This window comes from Lonchura striata, chromosome 26 (assembly GCF_050655825.1).
Source record: "Lonchura striata isolate lonStrDom1 chromosome 26, ASM5065582v1, whole genome shotgun sequence".
Lineage (NCBI taxonomy): Eukaryota > Metazoa > Chordata > Aves > Passeriformes > Estrildidae > Lonchura > Lonchura striata.
The window spans coordinates 795,956-819,635 of NC_140728.1; the positions used below are offsets into that span (position 1 = coordinate 795,956).

General features: G+C 42.3%; 1 protein-coding gene across 5 annotated transcripts in view; it reads right to left on the minus strand.

Annotated features, from left to right (window-relative positions):
• The window catches only part of MAGI3 (membrane associated guanylate kinase, WW and PDZ domain containing 3), a 55,586-nt gene that overhangs the window by 5,167 nt on the left and 26,739 nt on the right, over positions 1–23,680 (minus strand). For all 5 annotated transcript variants that reach the window (XM_077789098.2, XM_021539518.4, XM_085561038.1 and 2 more), the window contains 16 exons: positions 22,612–22,821; positions 21,166–21,340; positions 20,316–20,395; positions 18,909–18,966; positions 17,795–17,889; positions 17,022–17,210; positions 15,043–15,642; positions 13,984–14,015; positions 12,091–12,244; positions 11,502–11,593; positions 9,632–9,824; positions 8,741–8,926; positions 6,838–7,023; positions 2,818–2,911; positions 2,608–2,728; positions 1,931–2,074 (listed from right to left, as the gene is read on the minus strand). In XM_077789098.2, the coding sequence (XP_077645224.2) occupies positions 1,931–2,074; positions 2,608–2,728; positions 2,818–2,911; positions 6,838–7,023; positions 8,741–8,926; positions 9,632–9,824; positions 11,502–11,593; positions 12,091–12,244; positions 13,984–14,015; positions 15,043–15,642; positions 17,022–17,210; positions 17,795–17,889; positions 18,909–18,966; positions 20,316–20,395; positions 21,166–21,340; positions 22,612–22,821 (2,609 nt within the window). The remainder of the gene's footprint in view (positions 1–1,930; positions 2,075–2,607; positions 2,729–2,817; positions 2,912–6,837; positions 7,024–8,740; positions 8,927–9,631; positions 9,825–11,501; positions 11,594–12,090; positions 12,245–13,983; positions 14,016–15,042; positions 15,643–17,021; positions 17,211–17,794; positions 17,890–18,908; positions 18,967–20,315; positions 20,396–21,165; positions 21,341–22,611; positions 22,822–23,680) is intronic.

The following is a 23,680-nucleotide window of genomic DNA, read 5'->3' on the forward strand; positions in this document are numbered from 1 at the left end:
CTTCTATTTATTTACAAGTGATGAGGCAGATACAGGATGTGCTTGAATATATTTTCATTGATTCTGGATCACGCTGTAGAGGGAACAAGCACATGGATCACCCGCATCACACCTATCTGAGGTCACCTTATCCAGGGGAGGACATGGCACCTTCCCTACACCCACTGCCAAGCTGAGAACCACACAAACAGGTTTGACTTAGGGAAAGGAATCATTATTTCAGGTTGGACAGATCCACAGTGAGGTTTCAGAGCCAGTAAACAACTCTCACAGGTACTGGGCAGGTTAATTTCGGCCAGTGCTAACTTCTCTGGCTGCTGGAATAGCATACCCCAAAAACAGTTCTCTATTAAGCAAAATTGGGAAGGGAAATGGGGAAAACAGGGAGTAGAAGCCTATCTGGCAATGCACACAGCAGCCAACAGATGTCACCGGTGTTTAACATTAGCAGCTTAAAGAGCCTTCCTAGGCTTTGTTGAAGTCACTCTGCCAAAGGACCAAAGGAAGTCACTGCTGGCTCCTCATGGACAAGCTGGGACTGAGACACACTGGGACAGCTCAGCTAGCTGGATGAGAAGTTCGTCCTCACACTGTTCAAGTACAACCAGAAAGAGACACCACATCCAGATGACAAGAAATGAAAAGTGTGAATGACCTCAGGCTGGGTGAGCTCAGCCCATCCACGCTCTGGGCTGGGCCAGGGACTTGGCATATGCCAGCACTGGAAGGGGCTTAGTGTCAAGGACGGGAAGATCAAAGATGTGGCTCTGCACACAACACCCAAACAAAACCATCCTGTGCCTGAAAGCATTGTCCAAACACTCTTTGAGCTCTGTCAGCCTTGGGGCTGTGACCATCCCCTGGGGTAGCCTATTCCACTACCTGACCACCCTCAGAGGGAAGAACCTTTTCCCAATATCCAACATAACCCTCCCCTGACACAGCTCCAGCAGTTCCCCCAGGGCCTGCCACTGGTCCTGCCCCTCGGGTGGAAGCTGCAGACCCTGGTGAAGTCTGACTTCCAGCTCCTCTTCTCTGGGCGGAACAATTTTGGTTGCTTTGCCCAAAAAGCAAATCCCTGGAGCTCAGTGTGACAGCACTTGAAGGAGGACTATGAGAAAAAATATTAGCACTGAATGCTATACATGTGTTGTCTCTCAAGCATGTGGGGGAAAAATGCTAATTACTGTGAAGAACAGGATAAGAGACGTTAAGAATACTAAGAATTCCACATCCAATTAAGCCTCAAAGCAAGCATCTGTGCCAGCCCCATTCTGCAAATACAGGACAAAGATAGGCAGAGCCACATGCCAGCAACAAGGAAGCACAAGGACTGCAAGGGATGGCATCTCATGGGCACCTGGCTCACCTCAATGCTCCAGCCGCTGAAAATCCAACCCTGGGCAGTAGCCAGAGAGTCTCGCTTACCATTGTTCCTTCTGTTGTACCCATGTATTGTGCTTTTACTACAATATTTGAGAGTGAATTCCTTACAGAAAGGCAAGAATTCACATAATATTTGGGAAGAAATCAGGATTGTATCTCCAGAAATGGCATAGAACAACAACAGCACAATGTACACACAAACATTCCTTAAAAATTAATTGACTCGGACAGTGATTCTCCTCCCAGGTCTCTGGTGCATTCTGCTATCTATTGTTGGGGGCTCCTAAAATACCCATGAGTACCTGCTGCTCATACCCAGGGATGCTACTGTAACCCAGCAAAGCGGACAATCCCTTTGGGACAGCCAGAGCTGTTAATGGATTTCTCATCCAAAAGTCCATGGCCACAGGGACAGCTGGAAGAAGGGCAAAGGCCCAGATGCTGTTCTGGGACCCTGTGCTTGTGAAAATCCAAGTTTGTTGCCACTCTTGGTAAATTAATGTATCAACTGCATCAACAAATTGATTAGAGAAGGCAAACCTACATGGACTCTCCCATCCTTGACTGCTGGCCCATCCTCAGCCAGACGGAGGATGAATAAGCCCATGTTGTATTCCTTTCCTCCTCGGAGGCTGAATCCAAACCCTCGAGGGCCCCTTTCCAACTCCACTGGGAAACAGCCAGCATTCTGTGCAGGAAGTCAGAGGGGATGGGGGAAAAAAAAATTAAAGAGAGATAAGGACCTGTAGGCAGATTTAACCTTCTGTTTTTCTAGAAAAACATTACAATATTTCTACATTTTGAGCATTTCAACAGCATTCATCCCAGCTCTGGGGTGACTCAGGGTAATGGTTTTAATCTAAGTACAAACATTCAGAAAATCTTTCCTTCTGAGATAGGCACAAAATTCTTGAAGAAAGGTTGAAAATTCTTGAAGAAAGAATTCTTGTGTAGTCACTCCATAACAAGCATTTTGTGTTTCTTTCATAACTATAATAAGTGTTCAACTTCCCTGAGGAGATAATCACATTTAAAACATGAGCAAAAACATTCTGTGAGACACTTCAGTACATTTTTATACACAATGTTCTACTGTTCTACCTGTATCCAACAGGGAAATGTTTTAACATTCTGCTTTTGAGAACTCTGTGGCAATGCCAGCAGTGCCTTGATGGATGAGTATTCCCCATGTCTCCACACCCTCTGGATGGATTTTTCTACCTGGGAATGACGGCTGCCAACACCTGAAGCAGCATCCAACTGTGCCATGTGCTTGTGCTCGGGCCAGGACAGCCGGTAACTATTAGAAACTTCTTTTCCAGCTTCACCTTCTGTAGCTCCCCTACGGAAAGGTGAAAGGACATGGATGTTGCCTTCACATCAATCCTTCTGGCTAAGCTTTTCTCACCATTCCCAGCCCCTTTTCCCAACCTGTCAGGGTTGATCGGTGCCAATCCCAGTGGTCGGTGCTGTGGGGCCGGGCTCTGCCTGGCTGAGTTTGTTCCTGATGGAGGACCACGTTGCTCTAGAATCCAAACAAAATCAACAGTCACGAGTTCACAAATCCGCAGCCAGGACAATGGTCACCACCACTGCTGGGGCTACTGTTCCCAAGGAACCACAGCTGCGACACCTTGAGCCAAGCTCACGTGGGCACAACAGACAGAGGATTTTCCAAGCCAGGGACACAAGTACAGCTCCTCAGTTCCATGGAATAAATTCTTAGGAATTCCAGTCCTTACTTTTACTCTTTTACCCTGCTTTCCCTCTGGAAATACCAACACAATTGTATGGATCCTGACACGAATAGAAGGGTTTTAGCCTGTTTGCAACTTGATAAATGCCAGAGGGGATCAGGGCTGATCAGATCCATGAAATTGGTTCAGATACTCATTATCGTAAGATTTTTTAAGAATGTCCATTTGAGTAATAGTCTTCTGTAAAGGTAAGGGAATGAGGATCTGCAGGAGAAATAGGGATTTAGAGGTGAAGGCCCCATCCAATAAAGGTAAATTGCCAACTCATTTAAGGCCCAACAGAGTTTTCCATTGCCCAGTGAGGAACTGGTCTCTTGGGAGAAGGTGTTCGCTGGCAGGCAATCAAGGGGAATGTTAAAGTTTTTTGCCTTCTCCCAAAAGCTAAGTAAAAAAAAAAGTTTTAATAAAATAATTCCTATTATTTTCCCCTCCAGGAAAAATACTGTTAGTGTGCACTTTACAATAAATCCAGCGCATTTCTGGAAAAAGCCTCGTGTTTCAGGATACAAAAATGACACTCTTACTTAAGAATAAAGAAGCAAAATCTATGCAAAAAGCTGCCTCTTAACTGGAACCTGAATGGCAAGCAGTGGCCCACGATGGACTTTTGTGCTGAAATATAAACTATTAACTCCTTTTCCCTGAAAGGGTTAAAAAACAATCATTCTCAGCACCAAAACTAGAGATTGTTCCAGCCCCATTAGGTGCAGCAGATCACTGCATTTCTTAATTATGAACAAACAAATTCCACTAAAATACAAAAAAAAGCGCTCAGGAATGTTAAGGGAAGAGAAATTTAAAGTGTATTACACTGAATTTCTCATGTATGTGAGACCTCCTGAGCCCTCCACACATCTGCTTGGTGCTGTTCTCATGACATGCCTTAAAGAGGTTTTTCTCTATAGAGAGAAAACGTCATTTTTTACTCTTGGTTTATGCTCAGATTTTTAATTTAGAAGCATAGGCAAGAAAATCGCCATCTGTTTGTACAAATCCTGCAGCCTTCTCTGCAGCCTCCTCTCATGTGTTCCCAGCTAATACATGACAAAAGCTGACAGGCTCCTGCTTTTGTGAAAAATGTTGAAGAATCTCTTCTGGTGCATGAAGGGAATTAATTTATTCCCATGAAAAGCAAAGATCAAAGGCGTGCGTGTGAAAGACTGGGGGGAGAGAAGGAGACCAGGCAGAGATCTTTTTGCCACTCTCAGAAGACAAAGCTGGGGAAGAGCAAACTCTGTCAGGGTTTCTGCCTTGTGAGGCTCAACAGCTTCCAGCAAAAAAGGGCATTTTGTGTTTTTGGAGCTGGATCCTGGATTTTCCTGGGTGTGAACCAGCCCTGTGAGGCTCAGCTCTCTTCCTGAGTGTCTGAAGCCCTGACTCACCAACATCTATGCTGGATTCCCCCACTACACAGGCTCTACTGTGAGCTAAACTATTTATTTAGCTACATCAAGGGGAATTTTAAAGTGGAGATATATTCCCACTCCAGTGGAACTGGTTCTGCTTCTTTCTCCTTCATTGTCACAAATTTCTTTATATCTGAAACATGCCAACTCCAGCTCCTCTGAGCTACAGATTTTTACTGTCTGATCTTTTCTCTGGTTTTACCACCTGCTACTGAGTGGTTCTTTCCTCTCTTTGCTGAGTCCCCTCAAGTTCTGTTTTTATCTCTGTATTTTGGCTCCAAATCTGTAACTGAGGCAGTGGGAAAGGTTTTTACACAAAGTCCATGTAAGGTCATACACAAATAAAGAGTAGAAATATGATACTCAGAAAACTTATTTTGAAAACAAGTGGATGGTGTTCCTGACCATGGCAGCCCAATGGACTTTCAGGTCTTCCAATCCAAACTGGTCTGGATTTGATGACTAAAAGCTGCAGAGAAAATAGATCTAATTCAACCAACTCAAGCTTCAGTTGCTTTATAAACATAACCCATGGCAACTGCTTTGAAAGTGTGTCCCTTCAAACTGGAATATGCCAGATTTGATAAAAATAAAAATCTTAATAGAAAAATAACAACTTATAGAGGTCTCTCTACTTCAAGCATTAATAAAAAGGAACATTTAGTCTTTTGAAATTCTGTGTTACAGGCTGAGATGACACATTAAATATTTGCAATGAACGTGAAATTAGAGACTCATCTGCTGGCTTTATTCACAGCCTGGCTCTCGGTACTTCTTATTTCAAAGGTGAAGAAAGTCAACTTTCTGACAAAATAATGACAGGGAGTTTAATTAAACCCGTAAGCAGCATTCAAGAAAAATGCAGGGCAGGAAAACAGCTTTTCTCTTCAAATTACTGGATTTTACGTATTTACGTTTTTCTTTAGAAATAATACCACAGTGCATGTGTTGCGGAAGATAAATAAATACGATTATCCATAGATAATGCAGCCAGGATTAGAATGGTTCTCCCAGCTGGCCGGACGGCGCCCCTGCCTGTGGATGGGTCCTGGAGTCAAGTGGACTGTTCCATCTCACCCCCCAAAAGATGTATTGTTCACCCCGCACCTGTACCCTCCCTAAAACATCAAGTGCCTGTAACCCCACTGGCCCGAGCCTTGTTCCAGCCCACCTTGAAGCTCCTTGAAAAAGGGGGCTTCGAGGGGCACACGCCCTCTTGGAACCTCCTCCCCCCTCTTGGAGTTTCCCCTCTCCTAGAGCATCCTTTTGTCTCTCCCCTCCTCCACCTCTTGGAGCCTCGCCATGTGCTGCGTCTGGGAGCACGAGGCAGAACCTTCTGCACCCCCAATAAACCTCTTTCCCCAAGAGCAAACTTCAGAGATCTCTGCCTCCATTCATCTACACCGTGCTGGAGCCTGCTATTTTCAACATGCATGCAGCGGTACATGGGAGCTGTCATTAAGTCACAGCCTCCGAAGATGGGACTTTGTAGTCCCCAGGACTCACTCTGCTGCTCAGGTGACACAGCAGGTTTTGCAGGTGCAAGATTGGCAAAAAAACCCTGTCAAGGCTTTTTTCCCGTGTGATGTGGAAAAGGGATGTGACCTTTTTCCAAAGGGGAGCTTTGGCAGACAGAACTGCAGAATGTTTCTGCTGCAGGGATGCAGCATTAGGGAATTTGTGTGTTTTAACAATGCAAAACACAAAAAAAGCTAAAAAAAAAAGCAAAAACTCATGGCTTAAATGGAGACATTTGGAAAGCAGGAGTCCCTGTGGCCTTAGGGCAGGGAGAGAGGATCCTGGCAGCACCCATTGGTAACAGAGCACTGGCAGCACCTGCAACAGCAGGAGCTGGGCGCCTGAGCTGGGGAGAGATTTTCTCACTAAGCATGATCCTGTGGCTGCTGCAGACCCCTGAGGGGTCATTTCTCTTTCGCTGAAGAATACAAGATCCAGACAGGATGTTTCTATGTGAGCAGCACTTTCTCTCTCTCACACTTGAGAATTTCTCTCACTCTTCATTGTGTTGTTAATAATTTTAGCTCCTTTTTGGGTACAATCACCTTGTTGAGGCAGCTCCTCTCTCTGTCCCAGCTGCCTTCAGCTCTACCAGAGCAAACACATGAGCTTCCAACTTATTCAATTTCCAGGACGGGTCCCACTCAACTCAGGATATTCTAAGATTTACTCTCCGTAATTTCCAAACATCTTCAAAAGGTCCATTTAAGCCAACAAACTTCAGCAGTGATAAATACCCAACTTTGGTATTTTGGTGGCACCTTCCTTACCTTCCTCAGCCACCACTGTGAGGGTGACCACGTTGCCTGCATCCTTGATGAGCTGCACAATGCTGTCATGAGAGAGCTCCACAATGGACTGGCTGTTTACTGCTGAGATTCTATCACCCACCTTCAGCTTCCCACACTGGTCAGCTGGGCTTCCCTCGATAACCCGACCGATCTTGTGAGGAATCACTAGGAAACACGAATAGGCACAGTAACACCGTAAGTATGCACAGAATTATAGAATATCCTGAGTGGGAAGGGATCCACAAGGATCAAAATCCAACTCCTGGCCCTGCACAGGGCAGCCTCAAGAATCCTACCATTTGCAAATCAGATAAGCATCACATAGACTCAGAACTGCCAGTCACAGAATCATGACATATGCTGATTTGGAGGGACCCACAAGGATCAACTCCTGACACTGCGGAGGACATCCCAAAAACCAAACAAATCCCACCCTATGCCTGAAGAGTGTTGTCCAAACAATGCTTGAGCTCTGACAGCTTTGAGTCTGTGACCACTTCTTTGAGGAGCCTGTTAAGTGCCCCACCACCCTCTGGGAGAAGAAGCTTTTCCTAATATTCAACCTAACTCTCCTCTGGCACAGCTCCAGTCATTCCCTTTCCTATCACTGGTCACCACACAGCAGAGATCAGTGTTTGTCCCTCCTCTCCTGCTCCAAAGGGTGAAACTGCTTGTACAGGACAAACCTGCAAATAATGAGGGATGCTTCATTGTGAGTGAATGGAGATGCCAACCCAACAGCATGGCCTTCTCATGTACAGGGTGCTGTGCCTGAAGGAAAACATGGGAAGGAAATGGATCACATCTGCAAAGGGATGAGTGAGAATGTGTGGTCCTGGAGTGCACCAAAACAGCTGGTTTTACCATATATAATGTGGTTTTCCATTTCATGCATCAACCCTCACACACAGTGTGGGCTCAGAGAGAGTTATGGCCATCCACTGTAACACAGAGATTCAGATGCATGGGCAAACTCTTCTTACTTGCAAACAAAAATTAACCCTTAAACACACTTCAAAAATATATCAAACTTCTCCTGCTGGGGACTGATTCCATCAGGTGAGGACTGAACAGGGAGCTTGTGCAAGGCCAGCAAGGTGCTACATCAGCTTTGTACAGACTTGACAGTTTTTCCTGGTCTCTGAGATGAATAGGCACTTGTAATAATTGTCTCAAATTTCCTCCAGCTCTCCTGGCTCGGTTCCCTCAGTTCACCTCAGAGTGACACTGTACCCTGCAAAGACTCCTCCAGAAGCCAAAGCTATGAGGCCAGAATGGACAGACTGGAGAACAGAAGAAATGTTACGAGAAGTAGAAGGAAAAAAGTTTGATTTCAGTTCCTTTCCTAGAGACGACTATGCCTGAGCCGCATCCGTATCTCACAACTGCAATATCAGACCAGACTACTTTTTCATTTGATGATTTCTCTTGACAAACTCACTCACAGATGGTAACAAGTTCATTGTTTTCCACCAAATACTGTACACTTTACTTCCTCTGATACCCAAAATAGTAATTTTTACCTGATTAGGTAATATAAAGCCAAGGTTGAAACTATGCTTCCATTAATATGCCAATGAATTAGTGAAACACTACACTACAGCCGGACAAATATCTACATCCCAAATGCTGCCCTGTAACAAGTGCACACTCTTGGGTATGGGTTGTGTGAGATATAAATTCCTTTTCCCCATTCTTGTCACAGCTGGGTGAACAAGAGCATAAATATGAAGAAAGACAGACCAAGACTCAACCAGCTGGGCTGTGCCAGTCAAGTGGAAAGCTGACCATGAGGGAAATACCAGCACTTCACAGAAAGAGCTATCTGTGGAGAAGCCCGTGAGGTCAGGCAGAGGCAGAGCCACCAGGACATGGCACTTACCTCCAGGAGGAGGTTTGTTCTTGGAGGTGAGTATGACAAAACCAAATCCTTCGTTCTCCTTCCGCTGCAGACGGACATCGTAGACTTCTGGGCATGGCTGGCTGGCAAAGTCGACATGGTTCAGCCGAGGAGAGCCATTCTGTGTCAGGACAGGCTGTGGCTCCTCCTCCTCTGCCTGCTTTTCCCCTTGCAGGGAATAGACAAACAACAAATAAGGAACAAATCACACAAATCAACTTCAGCACAACCATGAAGCTCAGCTGTCAGTGCCAGCATGAGGTGGCAACAGCAGTTGCTAGTGAGAGCAGGGAGTCCTTGTCAGCAGTAAATCCCACCCCAGCTTTGTCACTCATGGAGTCACAGACTAATCTTCTCTAAAGTGTTGATCTGGACACTGATCTAAAACTCCATCATCTCAAGATCTTGCTCTGAAACAGCTCCCGTTTGAATACAGTTAATCTTCCTACACGCTAATGCCAAGAGACTTGAGAATACAGCATATGGAAGGTGTCCCTGCCCATGGCAGGGCATGGGACAAAATGAGCTTTAAGGTCCCTTCCAACCCAAACCATTCTGGGATGTTGAGAAAACAGACTGCATTATTATGCAATTTCCATAGCACTAATGGCTGTTCTAACTGCTACCTGCAAAAAGGTTTGAAGAAACCACCCCTGCATCATAATTTTCAGAGCCTTACCTGTGTGAGCAGTGCAAGCTAGCGAGCAACAGAGTCCAAGCCTATTCAATTCTGCTTTTCTCCATTTAAGAATTATAGCTGACTCTCCTCAATCTCAGGCTGCTCAGCCCCAGTGCAGTAATTAAGTTCCAGAGCAGCTTCAGTGGATTCGATTACAAGCCCTAAGTGCTCTTTCTAAGCAAGAAGACACCTACCACTGAAGAAGATCTTCCTCCGGACAGTGAGCAGCACCTGCCCGTTCCGTGCAGCATTGGTCATTAAATCCAGAACTTGTTTGTGTGACTTCCCTTTCACAGGGACTCCATCAATGCACATCAGCTCATCTGCTGCACGCAGCCTCCCGTCCTTTTCCGCTGCTCCCAGTGGGATTATAGCACCAATATAAATCTGTGAGCAGAGTCCAGGGGTTTGAAAGGGAACATGAGTTCATCAGAACACACAGTGGTTGCAATACAGGTGAATTTGTGCAGATTAGGTCTTTTGGGGAAGACTCTTAAAGATTACTTCACTGTCCAGCTCCAGCAGAAATGCAGCCAGCAAGTGTACTCTGCAAAGCTGATCCAGTGGAGACAATATGGAGTCTCAAAGCATTCACTAAATACTTCAAATATCTTTAATCCATATTTTTGTCAGTTCTTCTCCCTTGAGCATGTTTGCCAGTTTATTAAAAAGCTCAGTTTTTGAAATGAGCACACACCATGTACTTATTATATATAGTATTTCCTAGACATTTATGATACAAAAGCTCTGGCATTCATTCTACTCTATTTTTTTTTACCAAGACTGAGGAAGAATGACTGGGAAGAAATAAAAGCTTTTGAACAAACTCAAATTTATGTGAAAAGCTGCTTATAGACAGTTTGACATTTCAAGTTGCTTCAGTTCTCAGCTTTTGGTAATTAGATAATGAATTCAAGCATCAACAGTTCTGCCTACTCCCCACCTCAAAAAGTGCTACTAAATATAATACAGAGAAGAACAACACACTCAATTTCATATGCTACAATCACTTTCAATTAAATTGAAGATTAAGGGTAACAACAGCTAGTATTGCTGGAGTGGGCAGCTCAGCAGTACACATCACTCAAGACATCAGCTCTACACTTCCTAACAGCTATGGGTGTTATGGAAACCAAACACCACAAATGTTATAAAGGGCAACAGAAGTAAGATTCTCTGAGTTTGCTCTTTACTTTAAATGCATGTTAGTGAGGGAGGAAGGGAAAAAAAAAAAATGCTAACACTGGATCACAGCTGGGAATGGAAAAACTGAATTCCTTCACTGTAATCAGAAAACAATCCATGCAGATCTATTCCAAAAGCTTTTTCTCTCCACTTAAACATCTTAAAGAAAGGTCCCTCATATATAGTACAAGTCTTGGAACTTCTTCCCAGAGAGAAATTTATGCATGCTTGAAAATAGAGGGAAGTCTCCTAAAAGCTACCTTTGGAGAACAGACCATCCAGGGGTGTCTGCTCTGGCATTTGCCCAGCTGCCTCCAACACAATGCATGCTTAAATAGCCAGCGGGAGAAGCAGGGAATAAAAGGGGTGTGTCACCATCTCACACCTCTTTCCACTGGGCTGCAAGGAAAGGAAGAGCCTAATGAAATTTTGACAGAAGGAGCAACTGCTTCCTTCTTCCTTCTACTCAGCTGCTTCCCAGGATGCGCTGCTGTGCACAGCTCACCAATGACTGAATTGCCGCCATGGGGATCAGCTGACAATGAGCCAAAGGCTGGGGACCAGCATGGCCCTTCCAAGGGCTCCAAAACACAGCAACAGCTGTAGAAACACCACCAGTGTCCTCGGCCTGACAAAAAATTGTGCCCAAGGATGGGGCTGGTAATGGGAAGGGTGTGGAACCTTGGAGACTGGCGTCCACAAAGAGGAGAAAAAAATAAAGGTAATCAGGACCAATTCCTGACCTCTGAAAGGCAGGTAGTGAATCGATCAATTTTGTCACCACTGAACTGCCCGGATGGGATAATTAAAAATAAGGATGACAGAGTACGATCACTTCAACAGCAATACTATGAGATAACTGTGAGCAGTTTCACTTACAGGTTGATCTGGTCCATCCCCACCAAGCACCCGGAAACCAAAGCCTGATTCTTGTTTTCTCAGGAAAACATCTAAATCTCTTGTGTTTGGAGCTAAGAAAAAAAAAACAGTATTTCAAAACATGTAAAGAGGTATCTTGGATTATTGAAGGATTCTTGAAGGATTCTGCTTTGGTGGTACACTCTGAGTCTTCTAGTGACAAAACACAGTAACCAATTATACATTGATATCCTCTTTTCAAAATGGTATAATTAATTTTCAAAGCAGAAATCTCAACTACATCTGTGCAGTAAACCAGGATAAAAGCCACTCTGTGACATAGCTCACAGCTACTTTTATAAGCAGGTCTAGTGCAGTTTACTTCAGAACCATCCTTGAGATTATTTCTGCAATTAACTGTTTTACTGAAAATACGGCTGAAACATACTTTATCTTTTTTGTTTTTCTGATTGCTGTTGGAATTATGCATTACTTGAAATGTTTTATCCACAAACTTAGCAACAAAGTCTCAGTAGTTTTACTGCACATGCAGCAAAAGAAAAAATTCCTTCATAATTGAGTATTTTCAAGTTGAAGGTGATGTACTTACGTTTGTCCTCATAAATTGTCTTAGACTTCAGGTAGACTTCGGACGGGTCCAGTTTAGGAGAACCTGGTCGCACAGCAGAAGGCGGAAAGGGCATCGGCTGCGGAATGGTATCGCTGACAGCTTCCAAACTTCCAGAACTGTCCTGTTTGTCCTTCTGAAACAGCCCACAGATGCAAAATCCACATTAAATAAAGGCATGGCTACACTTGTGGGTGCAAAGACAATGAACACCATGCGGAAGAAAATCACAAGAAAGGAACAAAATTACAGCTTTTCCAGTGGGTACGTCTGACCAGAGTACTAAAGTCTTCCTCACTGATACTTGAACTTCTGCTGGAGTCTAAGCTTGGAAAGAGTTTGAAGTGACTGATACTCAGAGAGGAGTGAAGATGGGCAGATGCTGGTAGTTACCATCAGATGGGATGAAGTGGAGCATAAAGGACCAATCACGTTTGGAGAAGACACTGAATCCTTGTCAGGCACCAGCCAGACTCTGGACCACAATCCAGAACCATAAGTACACGCTGCTCCACAGGCACTGCCTCCTGTCCCCTGCCAAGCTCCTCCCAGCAAGCAACAAAGGTGCTCCCAGAATGAGGTGTTTGCTGGAGCAATACACATAAGGGACAAGAGGACACACTTGGATAGTGTGAGGCGTTAACAACTTGCTATTTCTCTTTTCATGATCTGACAGCTGCAACACTCCTGTTCATGAGGCAAGCCAAACATCCTTGTGATCCCTCATCTAAATCCCCAATCAATTATGCAACAAAATAACTCTTAAATATTTCTTCTGGGCTGAAACCCAGCCTGGAAAACTGGCACGTGGCAGTGCATGCTAAACAACAGCCAGAGCAGAACAAATGTAGATCTGCCCTTCCGCCAAGAGCAGAAGAAACTGCCCAGAGCCATTCAGCAGTTTGACACTTCTTGTATGTTTAAAAATTCAAGAACTTGCCCTAAGTGAACTATTTTGCCACGCTGCTTAATGCCACTGAGCATCAAGCACTCTGTGGGCTGCTGCTGCTGTATGTATGCTGGAATAGAATGCCAGTCCCCAAGTCCAAACTATTTTTAGCACATTGCCACGGGATCCAGGCTGACAGGGCCAGGGCCCTCCAACTGCAGGGATTTCTGCTCTTTTTTATTCAGTGTGGGCAGGTGGATGCTTGCAAGGAACAGAATCTGAAGATCTTATTGAGCACAGTCATCTTTGAGCATGCTGAACATGTGCGCTTGTCTCATTCCACTGCTGGGATACAACTAAGGTTGTGCTCAAACAGCAGGATAAAGATAGAAAGAGAAGTTACAGCTATGTTCTGGTAATGGGGTTTTCATAAATTTCCCTGATTTATTCTGTACAAGAAGCATTTTTAAAGAAGTATCTGTGTTCCATCAGCCTAATTTACAGTAGAATCCTTCATAATAAACATAAGCATTAATATCAGCATTATTAAATCAGAGGTCGTTCTATTAAGACCAAGGATTCTTTGCTGAGCTAATGTATATTAAAGATGCCCTGAAAGATCAAAATTCCAAGAGCAATGAGTATCAAGCTATGAATGTACAGCTCCATAGAGACTTGCTGAAAATATGGATCCAAAGATAAGCATGTCCAGAAGGGAGTACTAACCAGTCCATTAATTCTATGCAAGGATTGAGAAGAATCAAAGGATCATAAACTTCCTTTAGGAATGAAAAAAATAGATAACTGTATTTTGTTTCCCTTTTAATGGGTATTCTAACAGCATGTACTTAGACAAAGAATTTATGCCTACCAAGCAGGTATGGTTTTGCTAAACCATCTTGCAGGTTATCATAGGGGGTAAAATCCAGAGGAAATGAGATTACAAAGCATGTCAGAAACAAGTTAAATACATCACCAATACTCACTCCTTTGGCAGCTTTAGTAGGAGAGGGTGGACCTGAAGAAAATATAAAGTAACTTTAATAGCAGGTTACAAAAAGTTTCAACAACATTTCAGCAATATAATCAGCTTCTCCTGGGGCGAAAATAATAGCTGCTGATTCACTGTGCCTTTAAATGGCAAAGCAACCGAAACCATTACTTTAGAGAAGTCTCAATTAGAAATGATAGCTGTACAACAATGAAAAATATCTATTTATCTTTCTGCTAGAAGCTGGTCAACCAAGTCACCCCTCAGTTCATGGGATAAGGAGACTTACAAATTTGTCTGAAGGAATTTCACTTGCCACAAAGGAATCTAATTATTTCCTTAGCTGATTAAGGAATAGTAGTATTTATACAGAAAAAGATCTGGAGATTTTTGCAAATGCCAGTAGCTGAAGTCAGGGTTACAATAAAGCCTGAAGAGATGCAAAGCAGTCATGAGCTGCCTCATAATCCATTCAGATTCAGCTTCCTTTGAAAGACACACCATCTACTACAGGTTTTGGGGAGAAGATGTATTCTGGTCTGTGACTGACAATCAAGGAAGAGTTATGAATATGCAAAGAAAAAATCTGAATTTTTTCTGCTATTCCCACCTCCCAGCTCCACCTCTTTGCTAATGCTTCTTCCCATCTCCTGCAATCCCCTGTTCATTACAGACACGTTATTGGAATATATTTGGAGAACCTCACAAAATTCAGTATATACTTTGCATTACACCGGAAACCATGTGTTTGCTTTAGCACTCCCCAGAGACTTGGAAGAGATAGTGCATAAACATATCACCATATAATTGTTGAGGATAAAAACCCCAAAGAAAAACCTAACTAAAACTTCTAACAAAACCCTAGCAACACACTATCACCCTAAATCAAACTTACAACATATAAGGGGGTTATAAATTAAACTAAGAACCTAATGGCTCAGAGATAGAATGAACTGCTGCCTAGCTGTCAAGACTGGACATGATTTAGATATCACACTAAAACTGGACTTTTAAAAGCTTATAACCAATATGACAACTGCAATTTTGTCTGTACCTCCTCTTAAGATAAGCAGGGGCACCTCTGCTCCTACAGGAAACTGCTTGAGCACCTCCACCACCTGCAAGTGGGTCAAGCTCTGCACATTCTGATGGCAAATCTCCTTGATGACATCCCCTTTCTGTAGGCCTTGGCACCACTGGCTGTCCAAAATCATCTTCACCTTCTGGCCTGTGGGACTGTCTGCAATGGCAAACCCAAAGCCTTTAGGCCCTTTGACCAGAGGGATGGTGACCAGCTCTGGCTGAGAGCCTCCTGAGGAGGCAAAGGAAACCCTCTGCTCAGCTGAATCCACAGAAGGGCCGTTCAGGCGACCGTTGACCAACACTTTCCCATTCTGGTCCAACCCAACTGTTGCTGCTACTAAATCTTGGCTGGACACGGAAGCATCTCCCTTGGCCACCGGCGGGCCATTAATGACAGGTGTGGCCGTCACGATATCCACCACGGGGTCTTCACTGTCATCAGGAAGAGGGTATCCACGACACAAAGTCATGTTCACATACTGATTGATGGGAATGAGCTGAAACATTTGGACAACATCTGCATGGGTATGGCCAAGGACACAGCTTCCATTTATGTCCACGATGACATCGCCTGTTACAAAAGAAATTTTGATGGTGTCAAAAACAGAAGCGAAATCTTCAATAAAAGCTTACCTTGAGGAAATCACAGTGCTGTCTTCAAATTAATAACTAGTATCGGGGATATTATCTCATGGCTAATATTGCCAGAAAGCATAAATGATTTCCTCTTCACATTTATTCTATTTCATCTCAGGACATAATGCACTAAAGATATAAAATTTAATCTGCAGCAGATTTAAAAAATGATACCGTACAGCCACGGGAGATGAAGCAGAGCACGCACACTACAGCAAGCAGATGACTTCTAGTTTAATTCATATTGCATAGTATTCTAAACCCAATGCAGAATAAATCTGATGTGTTTGGCCCTGTGTTTATTTTAGGACTGGCTGAACTTAAGCTAGGATTGCACACACACATGCTCCATACTCTTACACTGCTGCCACACGTGGCTAAGAATACATTTTCAAAATGAAGTTACATGGGCTTCAGATCCCAAAACCTTGTTTTGTGTTTTCATAATTTTGATGTGAAACTTTGCAAGTGCGGTACTTTGCACGTGTATATAGCCTACAAACTAGCCAATCCCTTTACTGCCAGGCATCAGTAAAACAGGATTGCTCTTATTCCATGAACTACAATCAGAATAGTTGCACATCTTTTTACTCCAACAGTTCTGCAGGATGGTTTTCATTTTTGCAGGGGTGGAAAATGAACCACATACAAAAAAATTCAAACAATATACCAGCAACAAAACAGGAAATTGTTCCATTTCATAAGTAAATAATATTTATCACTCAAAGTATGAATTATTTTATTCATTTGAAGAGTAAGAGTTTATGTTATACGTTAAGAAGCATTTTGCCCTTTCTAATATGCAAACCAGAGGTTAGGGTAAGGTTATAGGTAACTTAATGACACATATAAAAACCATCAAAAAATGCACAAGTCTTCATGGCTACTCATCCCTCATCTCTCCTCACTTGCCCAGCTCACACAACTTTGCCTCCTCACCCCTGCTGTGGGCTTTTTGTAGTTTTAATAATCAGTGTCATGGTTTTTGGCAGCAACAAGGCAAAACAGACCAGGATTCAAACACACTATTTTTACTTCACTTACAGAGAAGGACACCATTCTATGAATAAACATGAAGACAAGTGTCTTTGCTAAAGCAGAAATTCTGAAACCTTCAGAAGTGCCCTTAAAGTAAGTTTTTATCTAGAATGCTGTTTCTTTTCCTTTTCAGGCCCTGCTCTGCACAGATCTTTTACAAATATGAAAATATTTAATTTAGTGAGGCTGTGGATTGAGTCGTCCAACCTCCTGTGCATCAAGCTGCGTTCTCCAAAGTACCCCAGGAAGTGGAAGTTTTCAGAAACAATACTTGACCTGGAGCAATTCTTCCATCTTGTGCAGCGGGTCCATCTTTTAACACATTCTTCACCTGGAGAAACTCGTCAGGCCTGTCCCCTCCAATGATTGTGAAGCCAAATCCCATGGTACTTTTTTTCAGGGATGTCCTTATAAGTGCTCCAGTAAGCTGGGATGGATCTCGAGTGAAGACAGACCTCCCCGGTCCTTCGGAATTATGGAATACAGAGATGGGAGAACAGGAAACCAGGGTTAATTCTGGTACGTTTTTTGTTTATTTTTAAGGTGCCACAAAGGTTAATTATTTGTTTATTGTTGGTCAGCTTCTGAAGCACTTTTAAATGATAAACTAACAGACAGGAAAGTGCTACACTCATTTTCCAGCTGAATTCAGTGAATGGAAAATAGTTTTTCTGAACAGACTGCAAACCTCCCACCTTGAATTCCCAAATTTTATCCTCGAATATCAAGCTTAAACTAGATCAAAAGCATAAAAACTCCAGGTCTGGCTTTACCTGCACTTCCAGATGGCTCTTCTAACCCTCCATATATTCCAAAGCTGTTTATGACAACCAGCTTCAGAACAACCAAAATTATTTAAAAGCAGTCTTAGTGCCCCAATTCCATTTTAACATTAAAAAAATCCTTCAAAAAACCCAAAAGATCTCAGAGGGTAACACTGTAATGGCAAGCAAAAAAACAAGGCTGATGCCTTGATGATTTCCAGAATTGGGTTTTTATAAAGCACACTTGTAAATAAAGATATATATGACAAAGAACACAATATTCACCTGATTTGGAAGGGCCAGCATCAGTCTGTCCTAGCTGTTTTTTCCTTTTGGCTTCCAATACTGGATTTTCAAACTGAGTTTTCTGGTTAATATGACTGCAGGCATACAAAAGGTAGGTCATCAGGATTTCAGAAGAAAACATTCTGACTACTTCCCAAAAATGACAATCCAAAAAAATACATCTATAAACACTATTTTTTATTATGTCAGATGAATGCTCTGGAAAAATGAACAAAAAACTCTTATAACCAATACTGAAAGTATGCTCATTCTTTCAGCAGCTTACTTACTTTGAGGCAAATAAAATTTTACTCCCTTTAATCACCAGGTAGAGTTGTAATAGTTTAGATCTGACCCATCTACCTATACTGTTTCCAAACTCAGGCATCACCTTTTCCCTAGTAGATGATAGAGAAGTACAGCATAGAAGGAGAAAACCAACAAATTTGAGCATAATTCAAATACCTTGGCTTTGCAAAGTGAAAAATGTTTGCTTGTTCTCTGAAGCTACATTTTCAATTCTACTATTTTTCTTCTCCATGGTTAAGGAGAGATTGCATTTCCTCTGGCCTGAGGGAGATTCAAAAGAGCTCCTGCAGCAGTTTAGTGATTATTGACTTGGCTCTTTGAAGACAGAAATGATCTACAATTTATTTTTACTCTTTTAATGTTATCAGATGCCACTCTTAAGTGACTCTGCTCTTGTTAAGCTAAGAAAAATGATATCAGCTCAATTCCATCTATAAATTATTTTGGTTGCAACTTGCTTTCCTTCACCAAATGAAAAACAGTGCTTAAGTCTTTAAGGTCACACTGTGAATTTTCCCACATGCCAGTGCTACCAGAAGTTTGTGCCACAAGTTTGCGACCCTAGAACTGTTTTTCTTGGATATAGTTAATAGTTTCACAGAATCACAGAATGGTTGGGACTGGAAGGAACCTTAAAGCCCGTCAGTTCCACCCCCTGCCATGAACATGGATACCAGACCAGATTGCTCCAAGCCTTGTCCAACCTGGCTTTTCACTGCATTACAATCTCTGCTTCCTGGGGATTAGGGACTTCAGAATTTCATGCTCAATTTTAATGTATGCCAAATCAATAATTAGCACTTACTCAACGTAGTATGTCCCATATTGAGGGTCTTCTATTTTCTCCCATCCATAAGGAAGTTCTGCAATCAGAAAGACCAAATTCTCCATTACAGGGGAAATCTACCCACAAATATCAGAGTTTTCATTAAAGAACACCTAGGCTCATGAAAAATATGAGGATAATAAAGGTCCCATTTTCTTTCCTAATGAAAGGTAAAAGCCTGTTCCAGGGAATCTGAACCCCTGCAACTCTTACTCTTTCTTGCAATAAATTATGAGACTTGTATTCAATGAAATCACACCACTTTAAACATATAATAAACTTAAAGACCTGTTTATACTGAAAATTACATGCAAAAGGCTTCTTTTCATGTCAAATTCAGCATCTGGTAAGAGGATGCCAGCACCTCATGACTGACTGAAGGTAATAAGCAGTTACCACAGAGGTCAGCTTATCAAGTTATTTGTTCTAGTTATCTTGACCATGGAAATTTAAATATTAGAATAATTAACATAGTCAGCCAGACATTTTAAGGATAAATCTGTCCAGCAATCGTGTTTGAGGCTGACCTAAGTTTGACAATAACAGGAATTCCCCTAGCATGTTACCAATTACTAATACCAGTATTGCTCTGACTAAAGACCCAGTGGGTCTCTTAATTTAGGTGGTGTTCATTTGAATATCCTGCATCTCTGTTTAAAGAGCTGCATGTATGTTTAATAAGCAGCAGTATGCCATTGCTCCAGCTGGCTTCATTATGGATACATGGCTGTTAGGTTGGACAATTTTGGAGGATATCAGGTCATTCTGAGCCTGCTTCAGCTTTTGTAACATGTCAGGCATTTGCTGAAGACAGACCTACCTGATACTCTTTTCTAGCAGACTGAATTGCCCAACTGTGTAGGAAATGGTTGCAGAAATTGCCTGGAGGCTACTGACCTGGAAGTCTTGAAGAAATTTAAATCAGTCAGATTGTTCCCTTAGCTTTTGCATTCAAATACTATGTCACATGCAATAGTTATCATTAGCAATATGTATGTTGCCATACCTTCTTTGTTATTCCTATATTCTGTTACTTATGGACCTTCTCTTTCTGCCATATGCCACCTATACAACAGTTTCCAGTGAGATCATCACTCATGTGCATCTTTCTCCTTAAGAATGACTCTTACTGGAACAAAACATCTCATATTCTGCTCAACAATGCAGATAAACCTAAGTTTGGCCAGATTCTACTACTCCAGGGAAAATACACCATGGACTTTCTCAGTCTTATGTAAATTCCTATTGCCACCAAACAGGGGACGCTCAGCACTACACTGCCAGCTCCAGAGTCACATCTACCAGAGAGAAGCTTCTACCACAGAAGTAATGGACTGTATTCATAACTCATACATTTATCAGTGACGGGTGGCAAATGCATCTCACCTCCATCTTCACAATCTTCAGGAGCTTTGGCCTTCTTACAGAGCCGGGGATCAAGCCATGTGGTTGTCTTGGTGTTGTGACTGTGGAGCAGAACACATGCCAGTAAGAGAACTCCCTCACACTGAAGAAACTTTCCTTCAAGTATTTACTGTTGTAGGAAACTGTAGACTTCAGAAAACACAACCTTTATTTGTGCCTCAGTCACATCATAAAATACTAAAAAGAAAAGGCACCAGCACATTAGAGACTCTCCAGGCCACACGGGAAGTGTTAGAGGCACAAATCCTCCCCCCAGCCCCTAAAAGCACATACGGGAACAGCAGCTGTTCCTACCTAATAGGAAAAAAAATATTTTTAGCCTCCTCATATGCTAAACTCTCAGGAAGGTTTCTGTTTCATTTTTGCCTTAGAACTCATAAATGAAGCAGTTTTACATGTGCACACATGAGCTACTTTCCTAACCTGGGCTTTCATCTAAGTTATTTGTATTTTGAAACATCCATTCCCAGCCAAGGAATACAAGCAGAGAAGCTAAACAAGTTCTCAAATTTCAGAGAAATTTGACATACAGAAAGTTTCCATGTCACACTTCACTTAGCAATACCCAGCCAACTTTGTATTTGTGAGATACAAAATTTAGAATAAACAAACTGACTTTGCATAAGGTCTTCCTGCACAATGGCAATTGTACTGAGCGTGCAACATTGAAGACTATGAGTAAGGAATGTAACAGTAGAAAAATAGTAAATTACATAAAGACATAGAAGCAGTAAGAGAAGAGAGGTGAAAAAGCAAGCTTTCCAGACTGCAGCCACCAGCACTTCTCTCCTCCAAGGAGCAAGTTACTCACTCGATGAAGTAGATCATGCCAGTGTCCGTGTAGGCCATTTCCCAGTTCTTGGGTAGTGGTTCCAGGGTCTCATCCCTCGACAAATAATTTCTGAAGTCCATGTTGCTGCTTGTCTGGTTGTAGCTGGGAACAGGTTTCATCCAGTCAGGAGAATCTGAATGTTTTTCTTTGTTTTCTGCAGTTGTTCAGGGAAAGTGTTTGTCAGATGCTTATGTTGTTTCTCACAAAGAACCACCCTCTTAATCTGGCTACGAGTGGATGTCAAACACGTCCCTGTATGTGATGTGCAATTTTTCACTTTTTTTTTCAACTGTGAACTTTGAAAAGCTGACTTGAAAAGACTGAACTCTGCTCTTCCCCTGCCAAACAGATTAACCTTGTATTATGTGTCTGAGCCTACTCTGAAAAATCAACACTGGCAGAAATCCAAGTTGACTACGCTCTTTTGCCATTTCTAAAGAGAGAACAGTGTTTGTAATGCCATAAAATAATCCAAAAAAATCCTACTAATATTCCTCAAAGAATCAGAAGGAAATGTAGAGAAGACCCAAACTGCCAATAAAGTAAACAACACCTTCCTACAAGCCACAACTAGAAAAAAATATCCCAAAAATTCCTGCAGGAAACTTTTAAATAGAAGCCTCTACCCTTCAGAACCAAGGTTATGCTTGATACCCTCTGTGACATGATGATGTCCGTGACCTTCACCCTACCAGCAGCCTGACCATTGGCCCTTCTGTGGTGTTGCTAGCCCTAAAGATGATAAGATTAGGTCAGGTCTGGTCAGTATAGCTCTGTCCTAAGTAGTCACACATGGGATCAGCTGCAAATGCAATGTGACAGTTCCTCTCCACCATCAATTCTCCCCCCTCCAGATGAGTAACCATGACAGGAAAAGGGCATTTTGCCAATCCCAGAAAGGTCCTGCTGGACACCACTCCAGCCTCAACACACTTGGCTTTATTTCTCTCCACAAGCTCCTCCTTGGGTGGTTTCAGGTTGTGTGATTGCTCCCCCATGGAAAATCATCTGAAAAATTTACAGTATGAGCCAACATTGCCCCTTCAACCAATCACTTCCTTAAAATCTCCTGTGTAGAAATTCAGTAGAAGCCTCAAAATTCAACAGTAACATTTGCAGGGTATGAATTTTACTCTGTGAAGGATTCTGTTATTTCAAGAGTGGACAAACTTTTCCTTCCCACTTGTGTAACTGGCCCATATCCAGCACCACATGTTCTTGACCAAGCAGTGCATTTTATGATGCAACTGCACATCTGGCTGGGAGAACAGCTGGTTCTTTTCAAAAGGTCATCTCAAAATCAAATAGAAGCACAAGCCTGAACAGAAACTGCCTTCATACTTCACCAAAACTAAGGAAGCATGAATGTTATTTGTACAGTCCTTATCCATTCATATCAGGGAATTTCTCCCCTTGTCAACCAACCTATCCCTCCACTGCCATTAACTGCTTCCTTTTCCTCCTCTTCCTCCTCTTCAGGGAGAGAACTTTCCATCCTTTGCATTTTGCTGACAGATGTGGTTCTTTTCCTCTGCGATTCAGTATCAAAATCATTGTCAAAAAGAACTTGATCCACTGGATCAGCCTGAAAGGGGCTGGGCTCTGCTGGAGGCTTTGGAGTACCATAAAAATTACCTGAAAATGAGACAGAAATCATGATCACTGAAGCACTGATACTGCTGAAGGCACTAGCAGTGGCTGTTACCAGTTTAGTGCCCATGCAAATGTATTTTGGTGAAATTTTAAAGCCTCAAAGAAGACACCAGCTCTACCAAAACCCAACCAACAGTCAAAGCCTGTTTATTCATACACTGACTTCTTGCTAATGTAGCACTAGTTGTCAGAAAACAAGAGGTTACCTGAAAATTTTTATTCTGCTACAAGTTTTCTAAAGAAAAATACTGATATGGAGCAACAGAAATACTGAAGTCAAAAAGCCAATTAATTTTACGGAGAAACAAGTTACTTATTTCCATAAAACTAGTTAACAAGTAATTGATTTTTAACACTTCCAATTTTCTACTGACAATACGCTTGCAAAACGAAGATGTTGATATGGCTTCATATCAACATCTTTGTATCAATATGTTGATATTTTCACTTCAGAAAAAGGAACAGATTTTTTTCTTCAATATTTTAATCTAAAGCACAAAGGAATCATCTGCTGTTTTCTGGGAAAGAATTTCAGCCATTGACCTCTCTCCTGACTGCTCATATGATTTTTTTAGGGAATTGAGCACAAAGCAAGGGATCTTCCCAGAATTCCTGCTGGGGTAACTTTTGGTGCCTGGATATGGTTTTGACCATGTAAATATGTATAGAAAGAAAACCCTTCTTCAAATATCAAGCAAGAGCAAGGTTCAGAGAGGGGACAGCCAGATAAAGTGCAGCTCAGGAATAAAAAGAAAACCAAACTACTAGTTTAGCCTAAATTTGCTTAGGAGATTTCCAGAAACGGGACAATATTAACAGAGAGTGTGGGATACAGAAAACA